The sequence below is a fragment of the Trichechus manatus genome, unplaced genomic scaffold (assembly GCF_000243295.1).
Source record: "Trichechus manatus latirostris isolate Lorelei unplaced genomic scaffold, TriManLat1.0 scaffold00035, whole genome shotgun sequence".
Taxonomy (NCBI): Eukaryota; Metazoa; Chordata; class Mammalia; order Sirenia; family Trichechidae; genus Trichechus; species Trichechus manatus.
In genome coordinates, this window is record NW_004443971.1 from 10,770,325 (window position 1) to 10,797,010 (window position 26,686).

At 47.2% G+C, this 26,686-nt stretch overlaps 1 protein-coding gene across 2 annotated transcripts in view; it reads right to left on the minus strand.

Moving 5' to 3' along the window:
* NFASC (neurofascin) overlaps positions 1-13,156 on the minus strand; it is a 224,241-nt gene extending 211,085 nt beyond the window's left edge. For both annotated transcript variants that reach the window (XM_004375244.1, XM_004375243.1), the window contains exon 1: positions 13,043-13,156. In XM_004375244.1, the coding sequence (XP_004375301.1) occupies positions 13,043-13,140 (98 nt within the window). In that variant the 5' untranslated portion in view covers positions 13,141-13,156. The remainder of the gene's footprint in view (positions 1-13,042) is intronic.
* Positions 13,157-26,686: the final 13,530 nt, after the last annotated feature.

A 26,686-nucleotide genomic window follows, 5' to 3' on the forward strand; every position in this document is an offset into this window, starting at 1 on the left:
GAGATGCAGCCCACCTGCTCCCTGCCATGCAGATCACACCCCTTGGGAGTAGAGCAGGGGGGCTCAGGTGAAGGTGGGGAGCCACGCCACGAATCTCTGCTCCTCCTGTCTCCTCAGAGCTGCACCTAGGCTGGCATCATGGGATTCCATGTTCAAAAGCTGCTGGAGTCCCCACAGACTCCTTCTGTGACTAGGAGCAAGTCTGAGAGCGAGACTCTAACATTATTTTTAAGTGACAAGAAAAAAAAAGGAGGAGTTTCTTTCCTCTCATGCAGTCCTCTTCCCCACTCTCCCCTCCCCCTTGCTTGAGTGCTCTTTGCCATGGAAGAGGCAAGCTCAGGACAGCCCCCCTCAGCACAGCCCCAGTGGGAGCGCGCTGCCTGGCCCACCATAAAGACGGTACTGTCACTGCAGGCACGGAGGTGGCTGGTACCAGCTCAGCCGCATGAAGAAGGGAATCCTCGGGGGAAGGCCAGACAGAGACACACACATAATCTGGCCCCTCCAGCATCCTGCACCCCACCCCCAGCTCTGCATCACTGCTACCACTTCTGTCTTTGTTTCTATCAGCTCTGTGTGTGTGTGTGTGTGTGTGTGTCATTTTTAACACGTGTCTGCCTCTTCTTTCCCTTTAGACTGGGAGCGACCATCCTTGGCTCTTCCTTTGTCACTGTCCACAGTACCAAGTACAGAGACTTATGGAAGAGGCTGCATAGGCCCGGCTCACTGTTATTTACTCCCCATTGCTAACCGCCACATTGTCTCATGATTTTTCCCTCCCGTTCTAGTCTCCACAAAAAGGTTTAAGATTAATTGATGCTCCTCCCTGGAGGGTGGAAAACAAGTGATAATGATCTAAGAATGAAACCCCAAACAAAGTATCCATCTTGTGACAAGAGTAAGCAGGATGTCACCAGATAAACCCCAAAGATGTCACCAGATAACCTCTAAGAATACCAGTGGAACGTTAACTCATCTAAGACATCACCACCTCAAAGAAAAACTACCATAAAAGATCCATAATCCTGTCCCTATAAAAGACTCCAGCTGATCTCCAGTGGGGGAGACGGGTTTTTTGGAGGAATCTATTCCCCTCTGTCTCCTACATATCGATATGTAATAAACATCTTGCTCCTCACCTCCCCCGTCTCAGAATTGGCTATCGCGGCAGGCGGCTCCAATCCGCATTATTGCAGTAACACTTATACCCAACAGAGGCCCAATAAATATTATTTGTATTTGTATGACCACATTTACTAGGGGTCCAAGCCATGGCTCGAGGCTAATGAAGAGCCACTCACAGGCTGCCAGCTGCCACAGAGCTGACTCTGACTCACGGAGAATCCATGTATATCAGAGTAGAACTGTGCTCCATAGGGTTTTCAGTGGCTGATTTTTCAGAAGTAGGTTGTCAGGCCTTTCTTCTGAGGCACCCCTGGGTGAACTTGAACCTCCAACTTTCAGTCAGCAGCCAAGCGTGTTAACTGTACACACCACCCAGGAACTCCAAGTCATTCACAAGCAGGCATTTATTAAGGATTACTACCTGGCCACCTTGAGATTTGATGGGAGAAAACAAGAAAAGTATAAGGCATGGTTCCTTCCTTCAAACAGCTGGCACTCTGCTTTAGGAAATCAGACTTATACAAAACAAGCCTAAGACCAGAGACCCAAGGAAATCAAGCATGTTTCCGATAAGGTCAGGCAGGCCTGAGGGCACCAGCTGTGCCAATACAATGGAAATGTTATCTTCCAGCTATTTGACAGGTATTACGATCTGCCTATTGACTGGCATTTTTAAGTACTTTCTCTCCTTTGGTGTATCTACTACAAGGTGTTGAATCATCTTGCAGAAAACAATTTGGCCTTTATTCTCGGTTCTCTCTAGCTGAACCAGTACCTGAGGCTGATGAGTTGGGCTGAACAGTCCATGAGGATCTCCTGGGATCTGATCCTGACTAAGGCACAGGAGGCATGATGGAATCTATCTCGGCCACATGGGGAGGACAATAAGGCTCAGAGGATCTTCCTGGTTGGCGAACCTACACAACAGAGGGTAGCACATCCCTCTTTGGAACATGGAAGCTCTGCACTGGGACTCCTCCCAGACGTAACCCTGTGTGTCTCTTCACTTGTGTCCTTTTTGGTCGTAATAAATCTGTAGCCATAAGTATGATATGTTCTCTGTGAGATTCTGTGAGTCATTCCAGCAAATTAACGAAGACACAGGGGCAACAAGAGCCATCAGGGGCTGACATCTGCCTGTTTGGTGATCTGAAGGAAGGTGTCCTTTTAACTGTGAGCACCGACCTAGTTCCAGGTGGCTACCATTGACAAATGTAGCATGGGCAGCTGGTCTGAAAGATGGCGTCCATCTAACTTGTGAGCTCTGACTCAGCTCTGGGTAGCCGGGGTCAGAGAGAGAGTGCCACGTGAGCAGCTAGCGACAAGGATGAAGAAGTGGTAGAATGAGGATCCATTTCCATACTCTGAGAACTGGATTCATGCTGATCTTATCATGCAGCAGTTCGTGATGAAGGTGGGATTTATCCACTTTGCTCCTTACTTAGTGCACTACCACTCACCCACAACCCACCCTAGGCCCTCTCCACCATACCAGGTAAACAGGATGAGAGTAAAGATGTCTAGAGTTAGAGTGGGAGACCATAACCTCTCTGATGGATGCCCACAACCATCTGACCCATCATTTGCACTCCACCTCACCCTCAGCCAGGCAGCAGGGCCATCAACACTGCATTGCCTGTCCAGTTAAGGCTCCAAAATGTCTCAGATCAAATCCCTGGGACCCTAGCCAGAATCCAAGGAGTTTTCTCTACATCCTTGAAAGGAAAACTACAGTGCATCTTGTATGGTTTTTCTAACTGAGAATACAAGAAAGTCAAGGAAAAACTCACAGCCAGACAGAGACTTTCAGTTCAGATTCAACACGGGGCTTTCTCCAGCAATTTGTCAAATGTATCCCAGTTCAAACATCTACTTTCCTCTAAGCCAAAGAGGTTTAGATATGAGGAACCAATAAGCACGGATAGGTGGCAAACGTCAAGGATTTGGACTATATAGGGCTCCGCAATCCAATACTGTAGCCACTAATCACAGGTGGCAACTATGCAAATTTCATTAAATTTAAAACTCAGTTATTCAGTCACATTAGCCACATTTCAAGTGCTCAATAGCCACACATGTGCCTAGCAGCTACTGCAGTGGACAATGTAGGTAAAGAACATTAGTTTCATCACAGAACCTCTGTTGGGCAGCACTAACATGAAGTGTTTAGAATTGGGTCTTCTGAGAACTTCTGTTGCTCTCTTCCAGTTTGCTGGAGAGATTTTAGGTAGTGTGTGGAATGCTGAGTAGAGGAAGTGCCTTTTCACAATGAAATAAGCAATGTGCTGGGATTCTAAAGAAAGAAAGAAAAACAACCACAAAGGCTCTAAGGCAAAACTTGTTGTTGTTGCTAATTGCCACAGAGTTGGCTCTGACTTGGCGACCTTATGTATAATAGAATGAAACATTGCCAGGTGCTTCACCATCCTCATAATTTAAAACATACAGGGTTAAAAATAGGGTTATCTTAGCATGCATATGTGCACACGGTCTCTCTCTTTAAGAGTGCTATTACTAGTTCCCCCAACCTATACTTTTGCTTTCATCACAAGGACTGTGAAGTCAGATACTGTTACCAGTTTGCTGCGAGAAAGCCCATATACTACCTAGTCCTAGCCAGAGTCTACCTCCAGATCCCTAAGGCATGTTCCGGCTTTACCTTCCGACCTGACATCATTGAGAAGGGGAGAAAATGATTCAGCGATGGTAGGTCAGCACCCTGGACAGCGACACACTCCCAAACAGTGCCCAAGGAAAATGTTCCACTCCCCACTTCCCAGTCACACCTTCAGAAGGAACTATACCCTCAGGCACCACTAGGTGCTTGTGAAGGGATTTCCTATCCACTTCTAGGACCACAACTTTGTCTTCAGAGCAAGAGCCAGCTCCGTTAAGAAGCTCTAAATACTCCTCACTAAATTAAAAAAAAAAAAAAAAAAGTCTAGGTTCTCTGCAGTTTGGCCCCAACTAGTGCCTCCAGCTGCACCTTCCTCTACTCCAGCCTGGTCAGTCAGCCATACCGGACCACATTAGCTGCACCTCTCCTCTATGACTTTGATGATGCTCCCTCCACCCACCAGAAATGCCTGTTTCCTTAACTTTAGCTATTCAAATCCTACCCAGCTATATGACAAACTAACTTTGAACTGTAAACTTTCACTGAAAGCACACACACAAAAATCCTACCCAGCCCTTGAGGCCCAACCCAGTCTCTACTTCTGTTCAAAACCTTTCAAAGGTTTCAAAGGACGTTAGTCTACACTGATGTCCTCTTTTCTCTGACATTCAAAAGCACTTCTGGTTTGGATCATGCTTTCAGGAATTTAATTACAAAACATCTTGTACAATTACTAGGTTCAGATGGGTTTTAACATTCCTGATGGGCCAGTATGTGGAAGAAGCACTAGCTTTTGCCAGAAACCATGCAGTTACAGGTAAGTCACCTCACCCCTCTGAGTTTCAGCTTCTTCATAATAAAGTTCTTGAATTAAAAGTCTCTAACATTCTATGAATCATGGAGCTCTCATAAAAAGTTGCCACCTAATAGAGTGCTATGCACATAGCAATGGCTTCAAAGAATAACTGTAGAAGCAACAAATATTATATAAAAGCAAAACCAAGGCAGAGCTGAGGGCTGGGGTCAGCCAGAGAACCCTGGTCTGTTTCCCAACCTGAGTCCCAAAGGCTTCAATTCCACTCAGTCTGTGATGATGATCAGAAAGAGATCTGGTTTCTGTCCTTGCCTGGGTCAGCACAGGAAAATCGCCTGTGGCCTCAGAGGCATTTTCTTTCATAAAGAACATGTCACCTCCAACATGTGGAAAAGTACCACACAATGGGTATTATAACAGTGGCATTATAACAATGCCTCTCACATAAACACACACAGATATGTCACCTAACTCTTGACAACGTACTACATTCACTACTAATTATGCAGAAGCCCAGACAGATTATGGAAAATAACACAAATTATAAACCTTGGTGGTATCAAAAATAAGACTCTGACTGGCCTCACAAGTCAGTATGTTTTGGTAGGGTGGGGTGGAATGACTGACTTAAATTTTCAATTTGCTATTATACTTCCTGTCAAAATGGTAGTTATGATACTACCTCGTATTTATTAAAAATCCTATTCTCAAAGCATTCAGTTTACATATTCACACACAACAACACACAGGGATGACTTCCCCTCTTGCACATGGGGAAATTAAGGCGCAAGATGTTTCATAACTTCTGCATTGCAAATAAAAGTCAAGCATCTAGTGGCAATAATTTCACTAACAGAAGCAACACACACACACACACGGACATACACACATTCAGAGAACTCTTAATAATGCAAGAAGAGTTAAGAAACCCACTGACTCTGGAACTGGAAGATTCCACCAAACATTTGCAAAAAAAGTGCTACTGCCAAAGCCAGCTGGGCAGCATCAGAGAAGGAGGAGGAAACTCTCATCACTGGGGAAAGTCCTTGGAATTGCTCTGCCAGCCATTCACTCTCATTCCAGAAAATCACAAGGTCTTAGAACAAAACATAGCCTCTCTCGTCAACTGGTCCCAAAGACAGCTCATCTGCCCAGTTTGACCTTAACTGGATCCACGAGAGTTGGTTCAGCACGAAGGTCAGAACCACCTTGTCCTAAGAAACCCTTCTCTGTGCTTGGTGTCACAGGTGCTCAGAGAAAGAAAGCAGAAAAGACCCCAGTACTAGCCAACAACCAGGGTTCTCCAGTACTCAGGGTCCTCTGTGATCATGTCTCCATATACTGCTGCAGACATATCCCTCAGTACTGAATTACATGAGTCCACCAGCCAAATGACGCCATTTATTCATCAGGGCCCAAAGACCTCTGCACATTCCACTTTTGTACCTGCTCTTCCTCCAGCAGCTCTGATTATTAAGTCTTCAAGTCTTGTTCTTTCCAGACCCACCTCAAGTACCTCCTCCTCCAAGAGGCTTTTCCAGATCAGCCAAGCTCCATATGATCTCCCCTTAACCTTCTTGCATTTGTTGTTGTTGTCAGCTGCCATCAAGTTGGCCCCCAACTCGTGGCATGCACTAAGGAATGAAATGCTGCCTGGTCCCACACTATCCCCATGATCAGCTGTGGATGGAACCGTCTGATCCATAGGGTTTTCAATGGCTGATTTTCAGAAGTAGGTAACCAGGCCTTTCTTCTTAGTCTGCCTTAGTCTGGAAGCTCCACTGAAACCTGTTCAGCATCATAACAACACACAAGCCTGCAGACAAGTGGCGCCTGTGCATGAGAAGCATTGGCTGGGAATAGAACCTGGGTCTCCTGCATGGAAGTCAAGGATTCTGCCACTGAACTGCCACTGCCCCCGCCCCCTTCTTGCATTTACTGTCTGTAAATTGGTAACTGTTTCTTATATTTAAACATGTATCTCTTATCTCCTTCAGGGCAGAGGCAGGGTCTCATAAGCCTCTGCATTGCTCCAGAAGATGATGTGGTGCACCTAACACATATAGCAAGTGCTCAATCAGTGTTTGGTGAATGGGAGAAAGATGTGGCAGTCTGCTTCCCTAAAGATTACAGCCTTGGAAACTCTATGGGGCAGTTCTACACGGTTCTACAGGGTCGCTGTGAGTCGGAATCGACTTGATGGCAACAGGGTTTTTTTTGGATGATGAGGAGAATGAGAAGACCTTCTCAGGAGGTTCACCTGCCGCCCAAAGGCAGAACTAGGTATGAAACCAAGTGTACAGGGCTGGGTGGCGCAGACGGAAACAGACCAGCAGGGAGCCAGCCACCTGGGGCACAACAGCCCACGCGGTGCCTCCAACTTCGGGTGTTGGGGACTCCTCATTCTAGGATGGCATTGGAAATCCTCCCTTCCAACCCTTGAGCGGCTGATCTCAGGCTGTTTATCTCGTTAACTTTGTTGACTGTGATCCTGGTAAGAGGTTCTGAAGCCCTCCAAGCCCTTCTCTAATTAAATTCATTAGAACAGATTGGGGCTTTCTTCCTGGCTGGAGGAAGAATTAACAACACGATTAGCATCATAATGGCGGGGAGAGGGGCTGCCAGGGAAGCCTTTCAGGGGGGGCTGGCCTAGCCCTGGAGAGGAAGAGTGAGGAGGAGCAGGTGAAGGAGGAGAAGGCAGATGCCCAGGCAGCTGCTTCCCAGAGGAGGGGACTGCAGGAGGGGGAGGGGATGGGAAGGCGAGGGGATGACCCCACGGTGCCCCAGGCACTCCAACTTTTTCAAGGCATGGCATTTAGGGGAGGAAAGACAGGACAAGAAATTAATCAATGACATGAATTCCAGAGACATGTGCTTCTGGGGAAGAGAATTTCAGCAATCTAATTTTATGGAGGAAGAAACACGCTTCAGCTCTGTTAATAATGGAGCTAGAAGATAAGCCCCTCAAGCCTTTCACGACGATGTCCTTTTCCTGCAAGACTTCACTGCAAGGACCTGGAGTTAGTAGGGGGAGGGTGGAGGAGAGAAGGCAGGATGAGGAGGCCACTTCTTTCCCACAGAATCTGAACCCACCATGTTTTGACTACACACCTGGTGGGTTCCGTCATTTAGACTACCCTCCTCTCCCCTTCGGTATCCAAATTCTACCTATTTGCCAAGGCTCAGCTCCATCCCCACCTCCTCTGTGATGAGCAGCTCCATTTGATGGGTACTGACTACCAGCTAGGTACTGTGCTGGGCCCTTCACTGCTTATGACGTTTAATCCTTAGAACAGCTCTGCAAGGCTCGTATTAACAGTCTCATTTTACAGATGGGGAAACTGCAGGCCCCCAACTAGTAAGTGGAAGAAGCAGGGTTTAAACATAGGTCTGCCTGACCTCAAAGGCTGGGTGCTTTCCACATGCCATGTCAGCCCTGACTCTGACAGCTGTGAAATTTTACTGTCCAGGGTCTGAAGAATCAATGAGGACTTAATCATACACTGCTCGTACTATTCCCAAAGTGTTTCATGTGTTACCATCTTATTTCTCCTGTTAGAAAACAGGCACCGTGTGTTATAGTTCTGCATGCTTCCGAGGGACACAGTAGGTACTCAAAAATGCATGCTAACGTATCCCTTCTAGAGAGTACTGTGCATTTAAATAAAACATCCTAGTTCCTTATTTCTCCACCAGGTGGGGGGAACCCAGTACAGTATATAGGAGAGGAGCAAGGACTTCGAAGTCAAACAAATATAGGTTTAAACTCCAGCTCTGCAACTCACCTGCTGTGATCTGAGACAAGTGACAACCTCTCTGAGTCTGTTTCCTTATCTGTAAAGCCAGGATTGATCTTAACAATAACTCCTTTGTAGGGTTAACCCCTATGAAGATTAAATAAGATGATGCATATAAAGCACATAGTAGGGTGCCTAGCACACTGTCAGCCCCTATCATGATAGCTATTGATATTATGCCACTTTCACTTTTCCTGGCTTGCCTCAAGGCCCAGTGACAAGGAGGTGGCTCGAGGGTTCTCAAGCTGGCTGGCACAATCTGACCAATGCCCTGGGTCAGCAAAGCTGCTGCTGAAGTGCCGACTCAAGCACCAAGCACAGCCATGAGTCCCCAGAGCCTGCCCCTGCAGCCCCCGGAATCAGGCCATATGCATCAACATCTCCACTTACAGCTAGGCCCCAGGCCCAAAAGTAAATGCTCAAAAGCTGGACATCAAGCTGCTCTAGCCAAGGCAGGGTCTATCCAAACAGCTGGGTGCAATCGCCCCAGGTCTTGCTGCCCACCATGACCCCTGAGCCATGTCCCTACACTACAGGAACCCTTGGTACCACTGTTGTAGCAATTCTTGTTCTCAATCTTAATTTGCTTTCATTTTGTCTCTCCAAATAGATTGTGAGATGCTTATATGCCCAACACTTAGCACAGTTCCTGGAATATATTCAAAGGCTCAGGACACACTAATGAAATGAATTAAAGTAGGTATGTGGAGAAGAGAGGAGGCCACTTGGACAGATATGGCTGGGAGTCTCTACGCTTAGGCTCTTTCCCCAGTTCAAATGTCCATGTTCAAGTGTATTACATCTAAGGATCCCTCCTGTTCACCACCAACCTCCCCTCCCCTATCTGAACTTCTCTGATGACTCCCACCTGGCTCTGACCTCCCCATAACTCCAAGACCCCTTCACACATATCAGAGCTCACAGTATTTGACTTGCCTTGTTTCTTGCCAGGTACCTGTGAATGTGCTTGCTATTTCCCCATCGGGCTGGGAGCTCCCTGAAGGTTAAACCCTGGGACTCTTTGCTTGGACTCACTCTGACAGTCAGCATATCCAGACCACACATTGCCCATAAAACAGAAGTGCTTACGAGACCAGAAGGGAAAGTTAAGTAGCTTCAACCTCTTCCCAGAGTTCATTCTGGGGTGTCTCCCATGAGGCTGAAGCAGCACCTAGTAGGGTTCAGCTGCACACAGACCATCCCCCACTTCCCCCTCAAGCTCTGGTCTGCTAACACCTTATATCTCACCTCTGCCACCACCCTTTCCTCACAGTCAACTCCAGGGTCTGTCCTGAGTACCATACTGGATGTCATCAACCAAGCCCTCTTCATAGCTGTGGAGGGGTTGGGGCTGATACCACTGGACAGAAAGATACTGCTGTTCAACGGCCCTGTCTGGATGTTCTCACGCAGGCTGATGCACATAACTGGTCTGATTACTCATCTCTCTCTTCTGTTACACTGGGAGCTCTGGGAGATGGGGCCCTGTCTTACTATTCAGCTCCAGGATTTCAGCACCTAGCAGAGAAGCACACTGTAGGACTTAATTAAATGAATGAATAAGTCTGTAATCAGCCTTCGGCCACCCTCCCCACACACACACCCCAGCCAAACAGACTGAGACCTGAGCTTCTCTGCCTCTCCTTTTCCAGCTTCCTCAGCATTTCTTTTTGAAAAGACAAAGTGATTATACTGGTGATGGTTGCCCAACATGATTCATGTACTTGATGTCACTACATTGTACACGCGAAAAACAGTAAATTGGCAAACGTTGTGTTATATATCTTTTTACAACAGTAAAAGAAAGGAAGAAACCTCAGGCACAAGTACAGACTGATAAACCCGTTTGCAGGGTCCAGGTAACCTGTAGGCAGAAACTGGAAAAACAAAGAACATGTTGGGTTGGATTAAAAGGCTTTCCAGTTAAAAAAAAAAAAAAGAAGAAGAAGACAAAGTGACGTTCCTCACCCCACCTTCCACTCCTGGATGGTCTTGGGACTCTCAAGGTGCCTCTGGCTTCCACACAAGCCTGACGGGAGAAGATGGTGGCAGAGATAGGGAAGAAGTTGCAACAACAGAGTGATCGGGGCTTTGGAATCCTGTCCCTCGGTTGCTGCAGAAAAAGGACCCTCGTCCTCCTTCCCTCCTCAGAGCTTCAAAGCCAGAACACAAGCCCCCAGAGATCAGCCACTGCTTCGGCGTGTTCCTGAAAGAACCAGTCCTTGGAAGCACAGCCTCGTTCAGCCCACAGGGAACTGGCTAAGTACAAACTGGCAGGTCTTGCTCCGGCTGTCCAACAAGCCGGCTCCTCTCTCTGTGTCTTGGTTTATCTCTGTGTAGCCTCTGCGATGTCAAAGCAGGGGGATGAGGGGTGACAGTCATCGCACAAAGCTAGGAATACGTACTGTTGTTATCAGAATCCCCCACTTAACCTGAGCCCCAATCAAGCATTTCAGCGTCAGAACCTTAATCCAATCAGCTCTCAGCGATGGCTTCAGGTGATGCCTCCTCCCAGTACCAGGAAAAGCTGGCAGCACTGGGAGCGCTGATGCCAGGGGACGCTTCCTACCCCACCCCCACTCAGTGACGGGGCGGAGGGCAGAGAAGGGCAACAAAGCAGAGGGCAGCCGTCCCCCGGCAGCATGCCCCCTTGCCGGTACTGCCTGAGTCCGTTCAGTTATGGCACAGGAGGCGTCCAGCCACACTCGGGTTTCTACAGTGAGGGAGCAGGGACAGGCTCCACAATTTGCTCTTAACCTCCCATTTTAAGCCCCTGGGTTTTCACTGAGGCCCCCAAGACAGGAACTGAGCTACCACTCCATGTTCCACAGTGGGCAAACCCAATTTCTGGGGTTAAGTGTAGGAAAGTCTCCTTCCTCACGTGCGTCGTTCTGTCTCTGTCTCTTACACACACACACCTTCAGCTGAATCCAAAGACGAGGAGAAATTACTCCCTCACAAGTGCCAGCTCAGTGAAGACAAAAGGAGGAATGCAGCAGATGCTCATCAGACCCCCCTCATCTTCAACTCTTCCTCCAGAGCAATTCAACCAGATCCAGCCATGCCCAAACCAACAGGGAGGATGGGCTCTGCCTTCTTTCCTCTCCCTGCCCCCGACCCACAGCCGACTCTCACTCTCCACACCTGTTTTCCCTGGGCTGCTTCTACTTATGCCTCAAGTTCTGTGGGCCTGAACCAGCCTGTCTGGCCCCATGCAAACAATTCAACTCCTCAAAGCTCTGCGGCCTGCCCTTGCCAGAGAAGCACAGTTCCAAGGGTAGACAGACAGACAGGAAAGGGGCGTTGTTGTCCACGCCACGAGACTGAGGGACAAGGAGTCTCCCCCCAACACACACACACACACACACACACACACACACACACACACACGCACACACACCACACACACCCTACACCACTGCCAAATGCCAAGGAAGGAATCCGGAGCACAGCCTGACTCAGGCAGGAGGGGGCTGCCATGGGGACCAGAGTCTAGGTGATTCAGCACTCTGCCCACTCTCAGCCCAGCCCATGGGCCACTCAGGACAGCTCCCGATGCCAGAGTGCTGGCTGGAGGCTGAGGAAGCATCTTTTCTAAACTCCAGAATCTTCCCACCCTCCAGCAGGGCCCCTCATCCAGGCCTTTGCACCTCAGGGCTCAGAACAAGACCCCGGAGGGGTCAGCCATTCCCTCGGACCCTGCCTCTTCTCCATCCTAGCACCCCCTCCCCCAACCTATCTAGGAAACTAACCTGAACAGCTGGGGGGGTGGAGGGTGGCTGGAGAGGAACAGAAGAGGCCTACTCACCCCAGTATCCTTCACCCCCAAGCCATGAATAGCAGCAGACACGCAGGAAGGGGTGATAACTGGATTCCGCAACTGCGAGTAAGCGTAAGTACACTGGGCCTTCAGAGCCCCAGGCCTCCCCAAGAGTGGAGGCAGGGCCCCAGTGCCAAATGGGGTCTCAGTACCAGCCGTGCGGCTACAAGCAGCACCAGAAAGGACAGTAGAGGAGGCAATGGGTGGTAGGCCAGCTAACAGATAGGGGAGAAGATGGGATCCTTGAGAGATACTGAGGCGCAGGGGGAAACCAAGAGGCAGCTGGGAAGGGGCTGGGACAGGGTGTGCAGAGGGGTCTTGGGGGAGGGTATAAACTGTGAGGGAGCTAATGGAGACCCAGCCCGCGGGTGATGGGGGTATGAGATGGGAGGAGAATAGGAGAGAGATGGAAGAGGGCAAGGAGAGGGGCTGGTGTGGGCTGGGAAAATGGAAGGAATGGGGTAATAATAAGTGCGATGTGGAGGTAAGCAGAGGTACAAGGGACAGGTCATGGATGTGGAGGGGACAGAGAGGAAAGGGGAAAGAGGGCGAGGATGCAAGAAGGGGGAGGGGATGAGGCCTCCAACGAAGGTAGAAAGGATGGGCAGGGGGTTGGAGGCTGGATAAGGAAGGGTTGGGCAGGAGGATGGGGGAGGAATGGGACAGAGATCTGAGCAGTATAAATGGATTCAGGGCAGGTGACGGTGTAGAGGAGAAGGGACAAGGATGTGGACGGAGGGGGATGGGGGCCAGGTCGGCTGATGAAGACTGACAGAGGAGGGTGGGAACGAAGAGGGGAGTCGGTAGCTGGGTTTTCATGACCCCCACCCTCTCCTCACCCCCATTTTCCCATCTCCCGCGATCCCTACCTCCAGCGGCGCGGGCTCCGGCCCTGGGCGCTGTCCGCTGCCGGCGCCACCACTTCCCCGGCGTCCCCTGCAGCGCCTCTCGCCGCCAGCCGCCGCATTAGGGCACAGACCAACCCGTGCGCGTCCCCGGCGGCCGGCGCGTCCCCGACTCCCTGCGTGCGCGCCCCCGCGCTCCTCCCTGCGCGCGCGCCGAGCGGCCGCCAAGCTGAAACCTGGTCGGGGGAGGAGGGAAAACGCACCCGCAGCGGCCCTGCCCGGCGCGTTGGGGAGCAGGTCGCAGAGCTGGCCACGGAAAAGCCCCTTCTTTCTCGTCTCGCTATACCCACCGGCCTCTTTGTGGGCTGGCATTGAAAACAGTAACGATTAGGGCTCGCTGCCGTTCGTTGAGCGCCTACTACGTGCCAAGCTCACAGGAGAGAATAGGCTCCACCATCAGACTATGACTTTTTGGGGGCAGGAATTTGTCGGACAGCTTGTGTTCCTCGGTCCTAGCACGGCAGCTGGCTGCCTGTGGACTCTGCAGGAAAGTTTGTAGTTTTCAGAGTTGTTGGAGGTGATGCAGTGGGTAAGCGCTGGGCTGCTAACCGGAAAGTCAGCGCTTGGACCCCATCAGTGGCTCTACCGGGAGAAAGATGTGGTAATCTGCTTCCGTAAAGATTTACAGCCTTAGAAGCCTTAGGGGGCAGGTCTCCTCTGTCCTGTAGGGTCGCTATGAGTTGAAATAACTCGACGGCATCAGGTATGGCTTTTTTTGGGGGGAGGGTTTGAAAAAGGTTGTGACACCTACGGGGGTACGGGTAGAGTCTTTTAAAAAATGAGAGATTGTCATCTGCCCTAGGGGGCGCTCAAGACCCAGTCATGAGTGTTGTTGGAAGAAGCCCCATATCGGAGACCAGAGATCCAGGTGTCAGTCCTGACCCTGTCACTGTCAGAGACTGGGCAAGAGACTTCTCTCTGGGCCTCTATCTCATCAACCGAACGATGACAAGTTGGTTGGATAATCTTGTCAGGTCCCTTCTAGCTCTGACATGGAGAATCCATTAGAACCAAAAACCAAACTCGTTTCTTTGGAGTTAATGCCAACTCATGGCGACCCCACGGGTTGCAGAGTACAACTGCTCCATAGGGTTTTCTTTTCTGTAATCTTTACAGAAGCAGGTCACCAGGACTTTCTTCTTCTGCGGCACCCCTGGGTGGGTTGAACTGCCAACCTTTAGGTTGCTGGTCGAGCACAAACCATTAGGCCCTGGCTAATGTGTACAGGCTACTGTGCACCTGGGCTTCCAGTTGACACCTGAAGCAATGGAAGGGTCTCTACTGGGGAATCATAGAATCTTAGACTGGGAAGGGCTTGGAAGTCATCCAGTCCAGCCCCCGTCTAAAACCACAGTCCCCTGTGCGGCACCCCTGTGAGGCCCCATCCAAGGCTGCACTGTGACCCGCTCTGTGCTCGCACAACTGCTCCCTGTCACCACATTGACTCTGAGCTGCACCGGATGGAGGGAGGGTGTAGAGGGTTGGAAAACACTCAGAAGGGCAGACCTGAGGAACAGGGGAGCACTGCCCAGATGGCACTGCCTCCCTGGCTGGTCCCAGGCACTGGAGGGACACTTAGAAAACTGCAGGGAAGGTGTTGCAAAGCACCAGGGTCCTTCAAGCCTAAAGGTCTCATGGCTGAAACTGTTCAGTTGTGACTGACTCCATGGGATCAAGAAAGTAATTCTCCTCTCCTAAGCACTGATTGTATGCCAGCCACTATGTGTCTTGTATATATTATTCACTTACTTTTTTACAGCGCTGTTATGTGCCCTTCAGTTGATTCCAACTCATAACAACCCTATAGGACAAAGCAGAATTGCCCCAGAGGGTTTCATAGGCTGTAATCTTTACAGGAGCAGATTGCCTGATCTTTTCTCCTGTGGAGCCGCTGGTGGGTTCGAACCCCTGACCTTTGGGCAAGCAGCTGACCACTTAATCATTGCACCAGCAGGGCTCCTTTTTACAGCCCTAATAGTTAGATATTTAATAGGTAGTATTATAGTGGCTATGAGCTCTCTGGGGTTCACATCCCGCCTCCACCACATCTCATCTGGCTAAGCTTGAGCAAGTTACTTGAGCAAGTTATGGATTGAATTATGTCCCCAAAAAATATGTGTTGTAAATCCTACTATACATGTGATTATAATCCCATTTTGGGAATAGGGTTTATTTATTATGTTAATGAGGCTGTATCAGTGTAGGAAGGAGCCCTGGTGGTACAGTGGTTAAAGCATTCGGCTGCTAACAAAAAGGTTGGCCATTCGAACCCACCAGCTGCTCCTTGGAAGAAAGATGTGGCAGTCTGCTTCTGTAAAAAATTACAGCCTTAAAAAAAATTTTTTTTTTTTACAGCCTTGAAAACCCTATGGAACAGTTCTACTCTGTCCTATAGGGTCACTATGAGTCGGAATCGACTGAATGGCAGTGGTTTGGATTTAGGTTTATTAGCATAGGGTGTATTTTAAGTTAATCTCTTTTTAAGTATAAAAGAGAAGATTAAGCAAGCAAGCGAGAAACCAGAGAAGGGGGAAGATAGATGCCATGGCACATGAAAGTTCACTACTTGTTTCCTGCAAACTCTTTGTTTTTCCTTGAATTAATAATAGCCACTTTTTGTTTGCTTGTTTTATGTACAGTAATTATCTATCATTCAATCTTAAAGTCTCCATCAATTGTCTCAATCTCTTCTCCATATGTTCAGACCCATCAGGTCGTCTATGCATTTTATCTTCTTGAAGAATTTCTCCTGGAGCCTTCTGACATGTTCCAATCTCCATTGGTTCCTCTATGCCCAGTGCACTGCTATTGACCTCTCTAAGTCTCAGATTCTTCATTTGTAAAATGGAGGTAATTATAGTATCTTACAGGGTTGTTGTAAGGATAAATGAAATAATTCATGTTTGGTCTTTGGTCATTAGTGTTCAATATGTCAAATCTATTTTTGAGATGGTCTCTAAATTTAGGTGGGGTACTCAAGGTTGTACTTTGGCTCTTGCAGATTTGTTTTAATTTTTTTTACCTTCATCTTGAACTTGCATATGAGCAATTGATGTTCTGTTCCACAGTCAACCCCTGGCCTTGTTCTGACTGATGATATTGAGCTTCTCCATCATCTCTTTCCACAGATGTAGTTGATTTGATTCCTGTGTATTCCATCCGGTGAGGTCCACATATATAGTCACTGTTTATGTTGTTGAAAAGAGGTATTTCCAATGACTAGGTCGTTGGTCTTGCAAAATTCTATCATGCGATCTCTGGTGTCATTTCTATCACCAAGGCCATATTTTCCAACTACTGATCCTTTTTCTTTGTTTCCAACTTTCACATTCCAATTACTAGTAATTATCAATGTATCTTGATTGCGTGTTTGATCAACTTCAGTCTGCAGGAAGTTGGTAAAAATCTTCAATTTCCTCATCTTTGGCATTAGTGATGGGTGTGTAAATTTGAGTGATAGTCCTATTAATGGGCCTTCCTTGTAGGCGTATAGATATTATCCTATCACCAACAGCATAGTGCTTCAAGATAGATCTTAAAATGTCCTTTTTGACAATGAATGTGACACCATTCCTCTTAAATTGTCATTCCCAGTATAGTAGAAATGATGAAATGAAAGAGCTGAACAGAGGATTTCAAAGGGTGGCTGGAGAAGACAAAGTAAAGTATTATAATGAAATGTACAAACACCTGGAGTGAGAAAACCAAAAGGAAGAACACACTCAGCATTTCTCAGACTGAAAGAACTGAAGAAGAAATTCAAGCCTTGAATTGCAATATTGAAGGATTCTATTGGCAAAACACTGAAGGACACAGGAAACATCAAAAGAAGATGGAAGGAATACACAGAGTCACTGTACCAAAAAGAATTAGTCGATGTTCAGACATTTCAGAAGGTAGCATATGATCAAGAACTGATGGTACTGAAAAGAAGGAGTCCAAGCTTCACTGAAGGCATTGGTGAAAAACAATTCTCCAGGGACTGACAGAATACCAACTGAGATATTTCAACAAACGATGCAACACTGGAAGTACTCACTCGTCTATGCCAAGAAATTTGGAAGACAGCTACCTGGCCAACTGACTGGAAGAGACCCATATTTGTGCCTATGTCAGAGACAGGTGATCCAACAGAATGTGGAAATTATCAAATAATACCATTAATATCATGCGCAAGTAAAATTTCGCTGAAGAAAATTCAAAAATAGTTGTAGTAGTACATTGACAGAGAACTGCCAGAAATTCAAGCCGATTCAGAAGAGAGCGTAGAATGAAGGATATCATTGCTGATGTCAAATGGATCTTGGTTGAAAGCAGAGAATACCAGAAAGATGTTTACCTGTGTTTTATTGACTATGCAAAGGCATTCGACTGTGTGGACCGTAACAAATGATGGATAACATTGCAAAGAATAGGAATTCCAGAACATTTCATTGTGCTCATGTAGAACCTGTACATAGACCAAGAGGCAGTTGTTCTAAAAGGACAAGGGGGTACTGCGTGGTTTAAAGTCAGGAAATGTGTGTGTCAAGGTTATATCCTTTCATCATACTTATTCAATTTGTATGCTGAGCAAAAAATCTAAGAAGCTGGACTATATAAAGAACATGGCATCAAGATTGGAGAAAGACTCATTAACAGCTTGCAACACGCAGATGACTCAACCTTGCTTGCTGAAAGTGAAGAGGACTTGAAGCACTTACTGATGAAGATCAAAGACTACAGCCTTCGGTATGGATTATACCTCAACATAAAGAAAACAAAAGCCCTCACAACTGGACCAATAAGCAACATCATGATAAAAGGAGAAAATATTGAAATTGTCAAGGATTTTGTTTTACTTGGATCCACAATCAACGCCCATGGATGCAGCAGTCAAGAAATCAAACGATGCATTGCATTGAGCAAATCTTCTGTAAAAGACCTCTTTAAAATGTTATAAAGCAAAGATGTCACTTTGAGGATTAAGGTGCACTTGACCCAAGCCATTGAGTTTTCGGTGGTCTCATATGCATACGAAAGCTGGACAATGAATAAGGAAGACCAAAGAAGAACTGATGCCTTTGAATTATGGTGTTGGCAAAGAATATTGAACATACCATGGACAGCCAGAAGAACAAACGACTCTGTCTTGGAAGAAGTACAGCCAGAATGCTCCTTAGAAGCAAGGGTGGTGAGACTTTGTCTCACCTACTTTGATCATGTTATCAGGAGGGACCCATCCCTAGAGAAGGACATCATGCTTGATAAAATAGAGGGGCAGCAAAAAAGAAGAAGACCCTCAACGAGATGGATTGACACAGTGGCTGCAACTGTGGGTGTCCTAGGCTGCGCTCTCCAGAGAAGCAAAACTGGTAAAGCGTATAAATATATAAACAGAGATCTATATCAAGGAAGTGGTTCGTGCTGCCGTAGAGGCCTGAATGTCCCAAGTCCATGGGTCAGGATAGAGGCTTCTCCTGATTCATGTAGCCACAGGCGCTGTTGAATCCAAAATCGGCAGGTCAGAGAGCAGGCCTCCCGCCCACAGGCTGCGAAGTTCGACGAAACCCAAGGTTGGCAGGCAAGACCAAAGGTAAGCTGCTAGCTCAAGTCCCAAGAACTGGCGGTTAGACGAACAGGAGCCAGCTGCAGGATCCAGCGCAAGCAAAAAGCCCCCAAGCCCTGCCAAAATGTCCACTTATATTCCATGCAGTCCACACGCCCAAGGAAACACCCTTTCAACTGATTGGCTACTCACAGCAGATCCCATCATGGGAATGATCACCTGTCAAATCTCAACATGGAAGTGATCACAACATTATACGACTGCCAAAACACAGAATCATGGCCAAGTTGACACACAGTCTTAACCACTACAATGGGCTCAAACATAGCAAAGATTGTGAAGATGGCACAGGACTGGGCAGCGTTTTGTTCTGTTGTATGTAGGCTTGTTGTGAGTCAGAACCAACTCGACGGCATCTAACAACAACAACGTTTTAGAGTGGGACCTAAAAATTTTAGATTTGCAGTATTAGAATCTTCCAGTTTGGTAAGTTGAAGGAATATAGGGTTTGCCACCAAAGTCCTGGCTTACCAGCAGGTGAACTTGGACAGGTCAATTAACCTCTCATAAGACTCATTTTTCTCATCTGTAAAATGGGGATAAAATGAACATCAATGAGATAAGGTACTTTGTAAACCAAAATGCTCTGTGCAATGTTAGCTATTGCCTAGCTTTCCCTTCCTTTCTCTTCCCTCTCCCCTTCCTCTTTTTGTAATAGTTAAGAAAACTGAGGCCTAGAGAGACAGAAAATTACGCAGTGAGTTAGTGGTGGAACCTGGACTGGAACTCAAGTCTCATGGCCATAGTGAAAAAAAATTTAGTCAGGTCCTGAGGGGAGCACAGAGACCCCCAGACGCCCCAAGGGTGGGCGAAGAGGCAGGCTTTCCCTGGCCTGGGTGTTTCCAGAGCTGCCAGCCTGTCCTTGTCGGGGGCAGGGCACCACCTGCTGGTGAGGGAATCTGGGGACTAAGAGGAAGCCTTGCCCTGTATCAGGAACAGACTTAACTTGATCCAAAGGGCAAAAAGTGGTCGCTTTTTTCCTTCCAGGCATTTATCTGGTCTTCCTGCTTCCTTTTCTTCTTTCATGTCTCTCATTCTGGCTGAAGCCCCCAGAAGGCATGGACTTCCAACCTGCCTGCTCTGCTGACCCTGGACCTGAAATCCCACTCACTCTGCACCATCTTGGTGAATGGCAAGGCGCTGATTATTTTTCATGTTTCCTGACATCTCATTTCTCCCAACCAAATTGCGTAAATCCTGCCTTATCCCCAGCTTAGGCCAAAAGAAAGTCCCCAGGCATTGGTCTCGGGTGCTTGCAGTGGGACATGCGGGCATGCACAGGGCAGGGGGGCACAGTGTCTGTTATGTCTTCCAAGTATCCTCCTCCACACAATGCCCAGAGGGTGTGGGGAAACAGGTGGTACCGTGCATTATCAGGGGAAGTTTAAACTGGTACAGCCTTCGGAGCAATTTGGCCATACTGTCAAGACATTAAATGTACCCTTTGACGCATCAATGCTACCTCTGAGAATCTGGCCTGCAGAAACACTGACACAAGTCATAAAGATGTGTATGTACAAGGATGCTCAGTGCATCCCATCAAGGGGGCAGTGTTTAAATACATTATGATAATCCATGTGTCATGGTTTGAATTATGTCCCCCCAAAAATGTGTCTATCAATTTGGCTGGGCCACAATTCCCAGTGTTGTGTGGTTGTCCTCCATTTTGTGATTGTAATTTTACATGAAAGAGGATTAGGGTAGGACTGTGTAACACTACCCTAACCCAGGTCACATCCCTGATCCAATGTAAAGGGAATTTTCCTGGGGTGTGGCCTGTACTACCTTTTATCTCTTGTAAGAGATAAAAGGAAAGGGAAGCAAGTGGAGAGTAGGGGGACCTTATACCACCAAGAAGAAACACCAGGAGCAGAGGACGTCCTTTGGACCAGAAGTTCCTGCGTTGAGAAGCTCCTAGTCCAGGGGAAGACTGATGACAACGAGGACCTTCCTCCAGAGCCGACAGAGAGAGAAAGCCTTCCCCTGGAGCTGACACCCTGAATTTGGACTTCTAGCCTACTAGACTATGAGAAAATAAATTTCTCTTTGTTAAAGCCATCCACTCATGGTATTTCTGTTAGAGCAGCGCTAGATGACCAAGACACCATGCAACGGAAAAGTAGGAAGCTGCCTGTTGAAAATGAAAATACATGCACACATCTTTCAAAAATAGAAGCAATTTAGTAATGTGTAGGGTATTACCCCTTTCAGGTGGATAAAAATAAGCAAGTCAGGATACGGGTGGAAAGAAGAGGAGACAGTAAATGATGCCCTAGGCCAGTTTAGATGAGGACAAAGCACTGGAGATAATTAGGAGGGACTAACTTGTGTTGGAGCCTTCCATATACCAGACCCTTCACATATGTTACATCACTTAATCCTCACAAAAACTCAGTGCGGTGGGGATCATCGTCCTCAACTTACTGATAAGGCAATAAAGGCCTAGCGAGGTTACTAAGAATACAACATCACACAGATAATGTGTGGTAAAGAATTCACCTTGTCCAAAGAGAGGTTTGGCCTTTGCCCTTGGCTCCTGGCGGATGATCTCTAAGCCATTGGGATGTCCTGCCTGATAAGAGTGTCTTTGTTTACATAGGGGCCTTGGGCTACACCAGATAGTCCATCCTTACAATGTGAGTTATACTGGGGGCCTTGGGTCATGCGGTATCAGCTTGACCTCTGAAGTGGCTGGAAACTAAGGTCAGCCATGTCTATGGGACCAAGCCCCGATGAACGCTCTGGACATCAAGGCTCAGGTGAGCCTCCCTGGTTAGAAATACTCTGTGTGTATTGTCACACATCATTGCTGAGAGAATTTAGCGCTGTCCGTATCTTCACTAAGGAGCCCCGGTGGTGCAATTGGTAAGCACTCGGCTGCAAAACAAAAAGTTGATGGTTTGAACCCGCCCAGCAGAAAAGGCCTAGAGATCTGGTCCCATAAAGATTACAGCCTAGGAAACCTTATGGGACAGTTCTACTCTGTCCTATATGGTTGCTGTAAGTTGGAATTGACTGTAAATATTTATGGAAGCAGACTGCTACATCTTTCTCCCTCAGAGTGGCTGGTGAGTTTGAACTGCTGACCTTTTGGTTAGCAGCCGAGTGCTATACCACTGTGCCACTAGGGCTCCTAGAGGAAATAGAGAAGGAGAAAACTTTAGGAAGTTTTGGGAATCTAGTTCCCTTAAGATGCAGGGGGGCAGGAAGGCAGGTGCAGAGAAAGTCAATGGGAAGAAGCCACTAGGGAGGCCAGGTTTCCCTGTAGGTCCTCCAGGAAGCTAGAAACCTTGAGCCCTTTTCCTGACACCACCTCAGTGCCTCTTCCTCTTTCCCTGGGCCAGGAGGGAAGGTCATGTCTGAGTTTGTACATAGAATTAAGGGAAGGAGAGTGGGGAACCAAAAGATGGCGCCCTGATCCTCCTCCCGTTTGGCTGGCCCACAGGAGCTGGAGGTTCTCAGCAGTGGTGTGTGTGGAAACCCCAGGCTTTCCGCAGACCCCTTACAGCCCAACACACCCTAGCACATTCTTAAGCACCTTGTCTTTCCTACCACCCACCCTGGGGAATAGCCACAGGAAACAAAGGGCCCAACACAGTTCCAGGCTGAAGAGCATTTTTTCTTCCTGCGTTCTCACTTTCTGCTTTGGAATTAAATTAAAAAAAAAAAAAAAATCCTCGTGATTTGCCTCCTGCCCACAACTGCTGAGGGCTGTAGAGCTTGAAAACACACACACACACTCAAGTCTTTAGCTTTCAGATGAAGAGTCTTCCGCAGGGTAATGGAATCAGCAGGTGAAATCCCACTCCTGGTAGACTAGGCAGTGAATAGGGGGGCAGTCGGAGAGGAGAAGGCTCTGGAATGGTCACTAACCAGGCCTGAGTCTAGGACTGGGTGCAGCAAAGGTGGGGAACTGCCCACAGCCTGCTTTGTTACAGGGCATATTTCTCTTCTTAACAACTACACTTAATGATCACTTTGGGCACATTTCACCTGCATAAATGTGTTAGAGGGAGTTGGATTTTTCAGAGCCTTTCTCTACTTCAAGGAAAGGCCTACCCCTGTTTATCAACAACAGTAGTGAAGACAGACAGGTCTCTCTCCCAACCAGCCAGGCAGTCTGCAAGAAGGAAAGGCCAGCTTCAAACTCTCTCTCTCTGTATGTCTATATAGTATACGTATGGTTTTCTGGAGGCTTTAGGACTAGCTATCTAGGTTGGTTGCCTCATAATCCTGCCCCTAAGCAGTGGAATGAACAAGGTTCTTCCCCGTGTGGGAATCCTGGAATTTAGAAAACTCTTCTCAAAAGAGCTTTTCTTTTGGCAGTCATCTTGAAAACACATTTTTTCAAATAGCCTTGAGAGTGACCTTGCACTGCTAACCACCAAACCAAAAACCCACTGCTGTTGAGTCGGTTCTGACTCATAACGACCCGATAGGACAGAGTAGAACTGCCCCAGAGAGTTTCCAAGACTGTATTTTCTTTTTCTCAAGGCTGTAAATTTTTACAGAAGCAGACTGCCACATCTTTCTCCTGCACAGCGGCTGGTGGCTTTGAACTGCCGACCTTTCGGTTATCAGCAGAGCTCTTAATCACTGTGCCACTGGGGCTCCCACGGATGCCTTCATTTCATCATAATCAAACTGTTAAAACATTAGTAAGTGTTCTCTCTTCCTAAAATCTCTTACTCGCTTTATCTTTGTGGCAAATTCCTATTTTAAGACCCAGCTTAAACATCTCTGCTCTGGGAGGGAAAGAAATCTCTCCCCCTGCTAGACCCAGCCTCTCATGTTTATAGCAGATGTGCTTGGTAATGCTCTCCTCACAGCACTTATCACTCTGTCTTTCTTTATAGGTATGTCACTCTCACTAGATTGGAAGTTTCCTGAGAGCAGGGACTGTCTTAATATTCGTGTGTCCACCAGATCAAGCACAGTGCATCACTCATAGTTGAAGCTCCATAAATATTTGTTGAATGGATGAGTGAATGTATGAATAAAAGCAGAGGTGCCATGAGCATAGACTATGCTGTCCAATATGGTAGCCACGAGCCACACATGGCTACTTTAAATTAATTAAAAATTCAATTCGTCAGTTACGCAAGCCACATTTCAAATGCTCTACAGCCACATATGGCTAGTGGATACTGTGTTAGAAATTAGAAAGACAGATTGAGAACGTGTTTAGCATCACAGAACGTTCTACTGAACAGTGATAGACTACATATTACTGGTACCACCTGGAGTTGTACAGTGCTCAACCTGCACAACTGTTCAGCATGGCCCCATATGAATGAAGTATCTCCCTGTACGTGGTGCTGTGCTAGCTGCTAGTCAAGGAATTACTCATCTACAGTCTAAGACAAGCATGAGAACATCTAAAAGCTCATTATGAAGAATGCCCCCTTGATAAATAAATACAGGATACATGAAGGAATTAAACAGAATATGGTTAGGTATCATCAAACATATAGAGAATGAACAGACCAAAGAAAGGAAATATAAAGAGCTTTGGCTATCCCCCATAGTCTCCAAATTAATGTCTGTTTCCCTTCTCATATTTGAAATGGACATTACCTCGCTAGAATTATTTCCTGGAGAAATAAACACATTAGATAAAAATAACCATGCAGGCTATTGAAATAACAGTGAAAGAAAATATGTAGCAACCACAGAAGGATCTCACAGCGGCCACTGATTTTCTGGGTAAGGGAAGATTTACAAGGATCTTTCCCGTGTTTTCCGTAGACTGTTAGAGTGCCATGTCCATTATGACATTTCAGTCTCCAGATTATCTTTCTGACACTACCTCTGCACAGGGAACATGTAAAAATATTCTTTGTTGGAACATATGTTCTATCAGATACGGTCCCTGTACCTTGAGGGTCCCTTCCACCTCTAACAGGTTATAATGTCACTCAGCCAAAGGAACTCTAAGTCCAACTGGTTAAGGATGCCTCCTCCCACCTGTGGCCAGACACACCACGCTGGGGAGAAAGAGAGGAGTCTTCACTTCTCTTTGTAGGAAGCCAGGGGACCTGTGCTCCAGGCTCCAGGCCCCTCTGTTTCAACCCCACCCCTCCACCCCAGAACAACTCCTGGCTGCCAGGAGCAGCATCAGTGGGGCTGGGATCCAGGAGCTGCCAGCTGAGAACCCAGCCTACGGGCCTGGCCACCCCCAGCTAGTTTATCTTATTAATGCCTATTTATTAGCACAGAACCCTTGGGAAGCAGCGATTGCGGTGGGCAGGTGGAGGTTTCTGTTTTAAATAAGCTTCTATAGTTTAGGTCTGTTAACTTCACACCTGAGCTGTGTGGGAGGGGCCAAGCTGATAGCTGATCCTCCTGCCCTACCTCTCCCTCCATCTCTAGATGGGGCCAGGAGAATTGGTGGAGGAAAAGCAGGGAAAGCCTGGTGGTGTAGTGGTTAAGAGCTGTGGCTGCTAACCAAAGGTGTGGGTAGTATGAATCCACCAAGTGCTCCTTGGAAGCTCTATGGAGCTGTTCTATCCTGCCCCATAGGGTTGCTATGAGTTGGAATTGACTTGATAGCAATGGATTTGGTCTTTTTTTTTGGAAGGCAGGCAAGCATACTGTGCGCTTCTAAATACAAAGAGATTCGCCAACCTTTCACAAGTTGTTTGTACTGGCTACCCTTAAGGGTCTTCTAAGAATTAATTTACAGCAAAGAACTTTTCTATTAAACAACGGCGATTTGTAAATAAAATAACCTCAATAATTAAATCTTACTCCTTCGCAGAGCTCCAATGGACTAACTGCTTCGGTTCTCAGGTGTTAGGAGTTGGGAGGAAATGCTATCTTTCTGCTAAGGGGTTCCTGGCTTGTAATGAGCCCCAGCATTCACCCCCTCCTTGAAGCTGGGACTAAATAAGAGGTGCCACATCCTCCTAGAAACAAGAAAGCATTTTAAATGAATTGATGAACAGCCATAATTTAAGGAGATGATGCAAAGCACCTGAGAAATTTCCATGGGCCATAGGCTCCTTCTGCTTTATAGGGACCAGTACTATAGCCAGGGCAATCCTACCTGCAAATGTGGGGGTGAGTGGGTGGGAGGGAGAGAAGAACTCCCAACCCAGGCAGTGGTTCTTCCCTCACTGACACCCAGTTTTGAAAATTCCATCAGGAATAAACAAAAGCCTCTCACTTACCCCTCCCCTTGCCAAGAGAGGGCCCCTCCTTGGGCTGGCAGCCAGTGTGTGTGTGTGGGCGGGGGCGAGGGTAGGAAGAGAGGGGGACTGGGAAGGGTGAGGGGTAGTATGAGTCCATCTGAAGCTGTGATGTGCTGGTGAATATTTAACAACTAGTTCACTGGGAGAAAAAAAAAAAAAGAAGAAGAAGCAGCCCTGATTTGTAATGTTTTCCAATTTCTGTGGTATAAATGCTCTCACCATGGTCAATTTCAAGGTACCAACATGATGTCACTGAAGGTAAAGTTGGGAAGAGAAGCACAGTAGCAAACCATTATATACTATTTCCGCCAGACTGATAGAATCGATGTAAATAACCTAAAGAACACAGGTAGTAGGAAAATGTAAATAAATGCAGTAAAATAAATAGGAAATGGTGAATTCGGAAATTTTTTCTTGCTTTTGTTTTGAATATAATTTATTTAATGTAGGTTTACATACTGTCATTTTTAATAAGGGCTATATTTCACAAGCAGGTTTCACACTTCCTGAAAATTTTGCAGTTGGCTCTTTCAAGCTGGCACAAGCTGGCTCCAGCACACTACAGCCCTGGAGCCACTCACTCACTCACATGTTTGTGTCCCTGCTGTTGCCACTTCAGCTCTTTGTATTCCTGTTTCATGGCTCCCACAACCCTGTCTGTGTGGTCAGTGTATGATGCTTGCTTTAAAGAAGTGGAAATCAGATGTAGTAGATGCTAGGGACCCACTCGGAACCCCTTCAGTGGTGGGTGCTGCCTTACCCAAGCTGTTGTGAGTGCTGCAGCTAATACACACTTGTGTGCTTCTC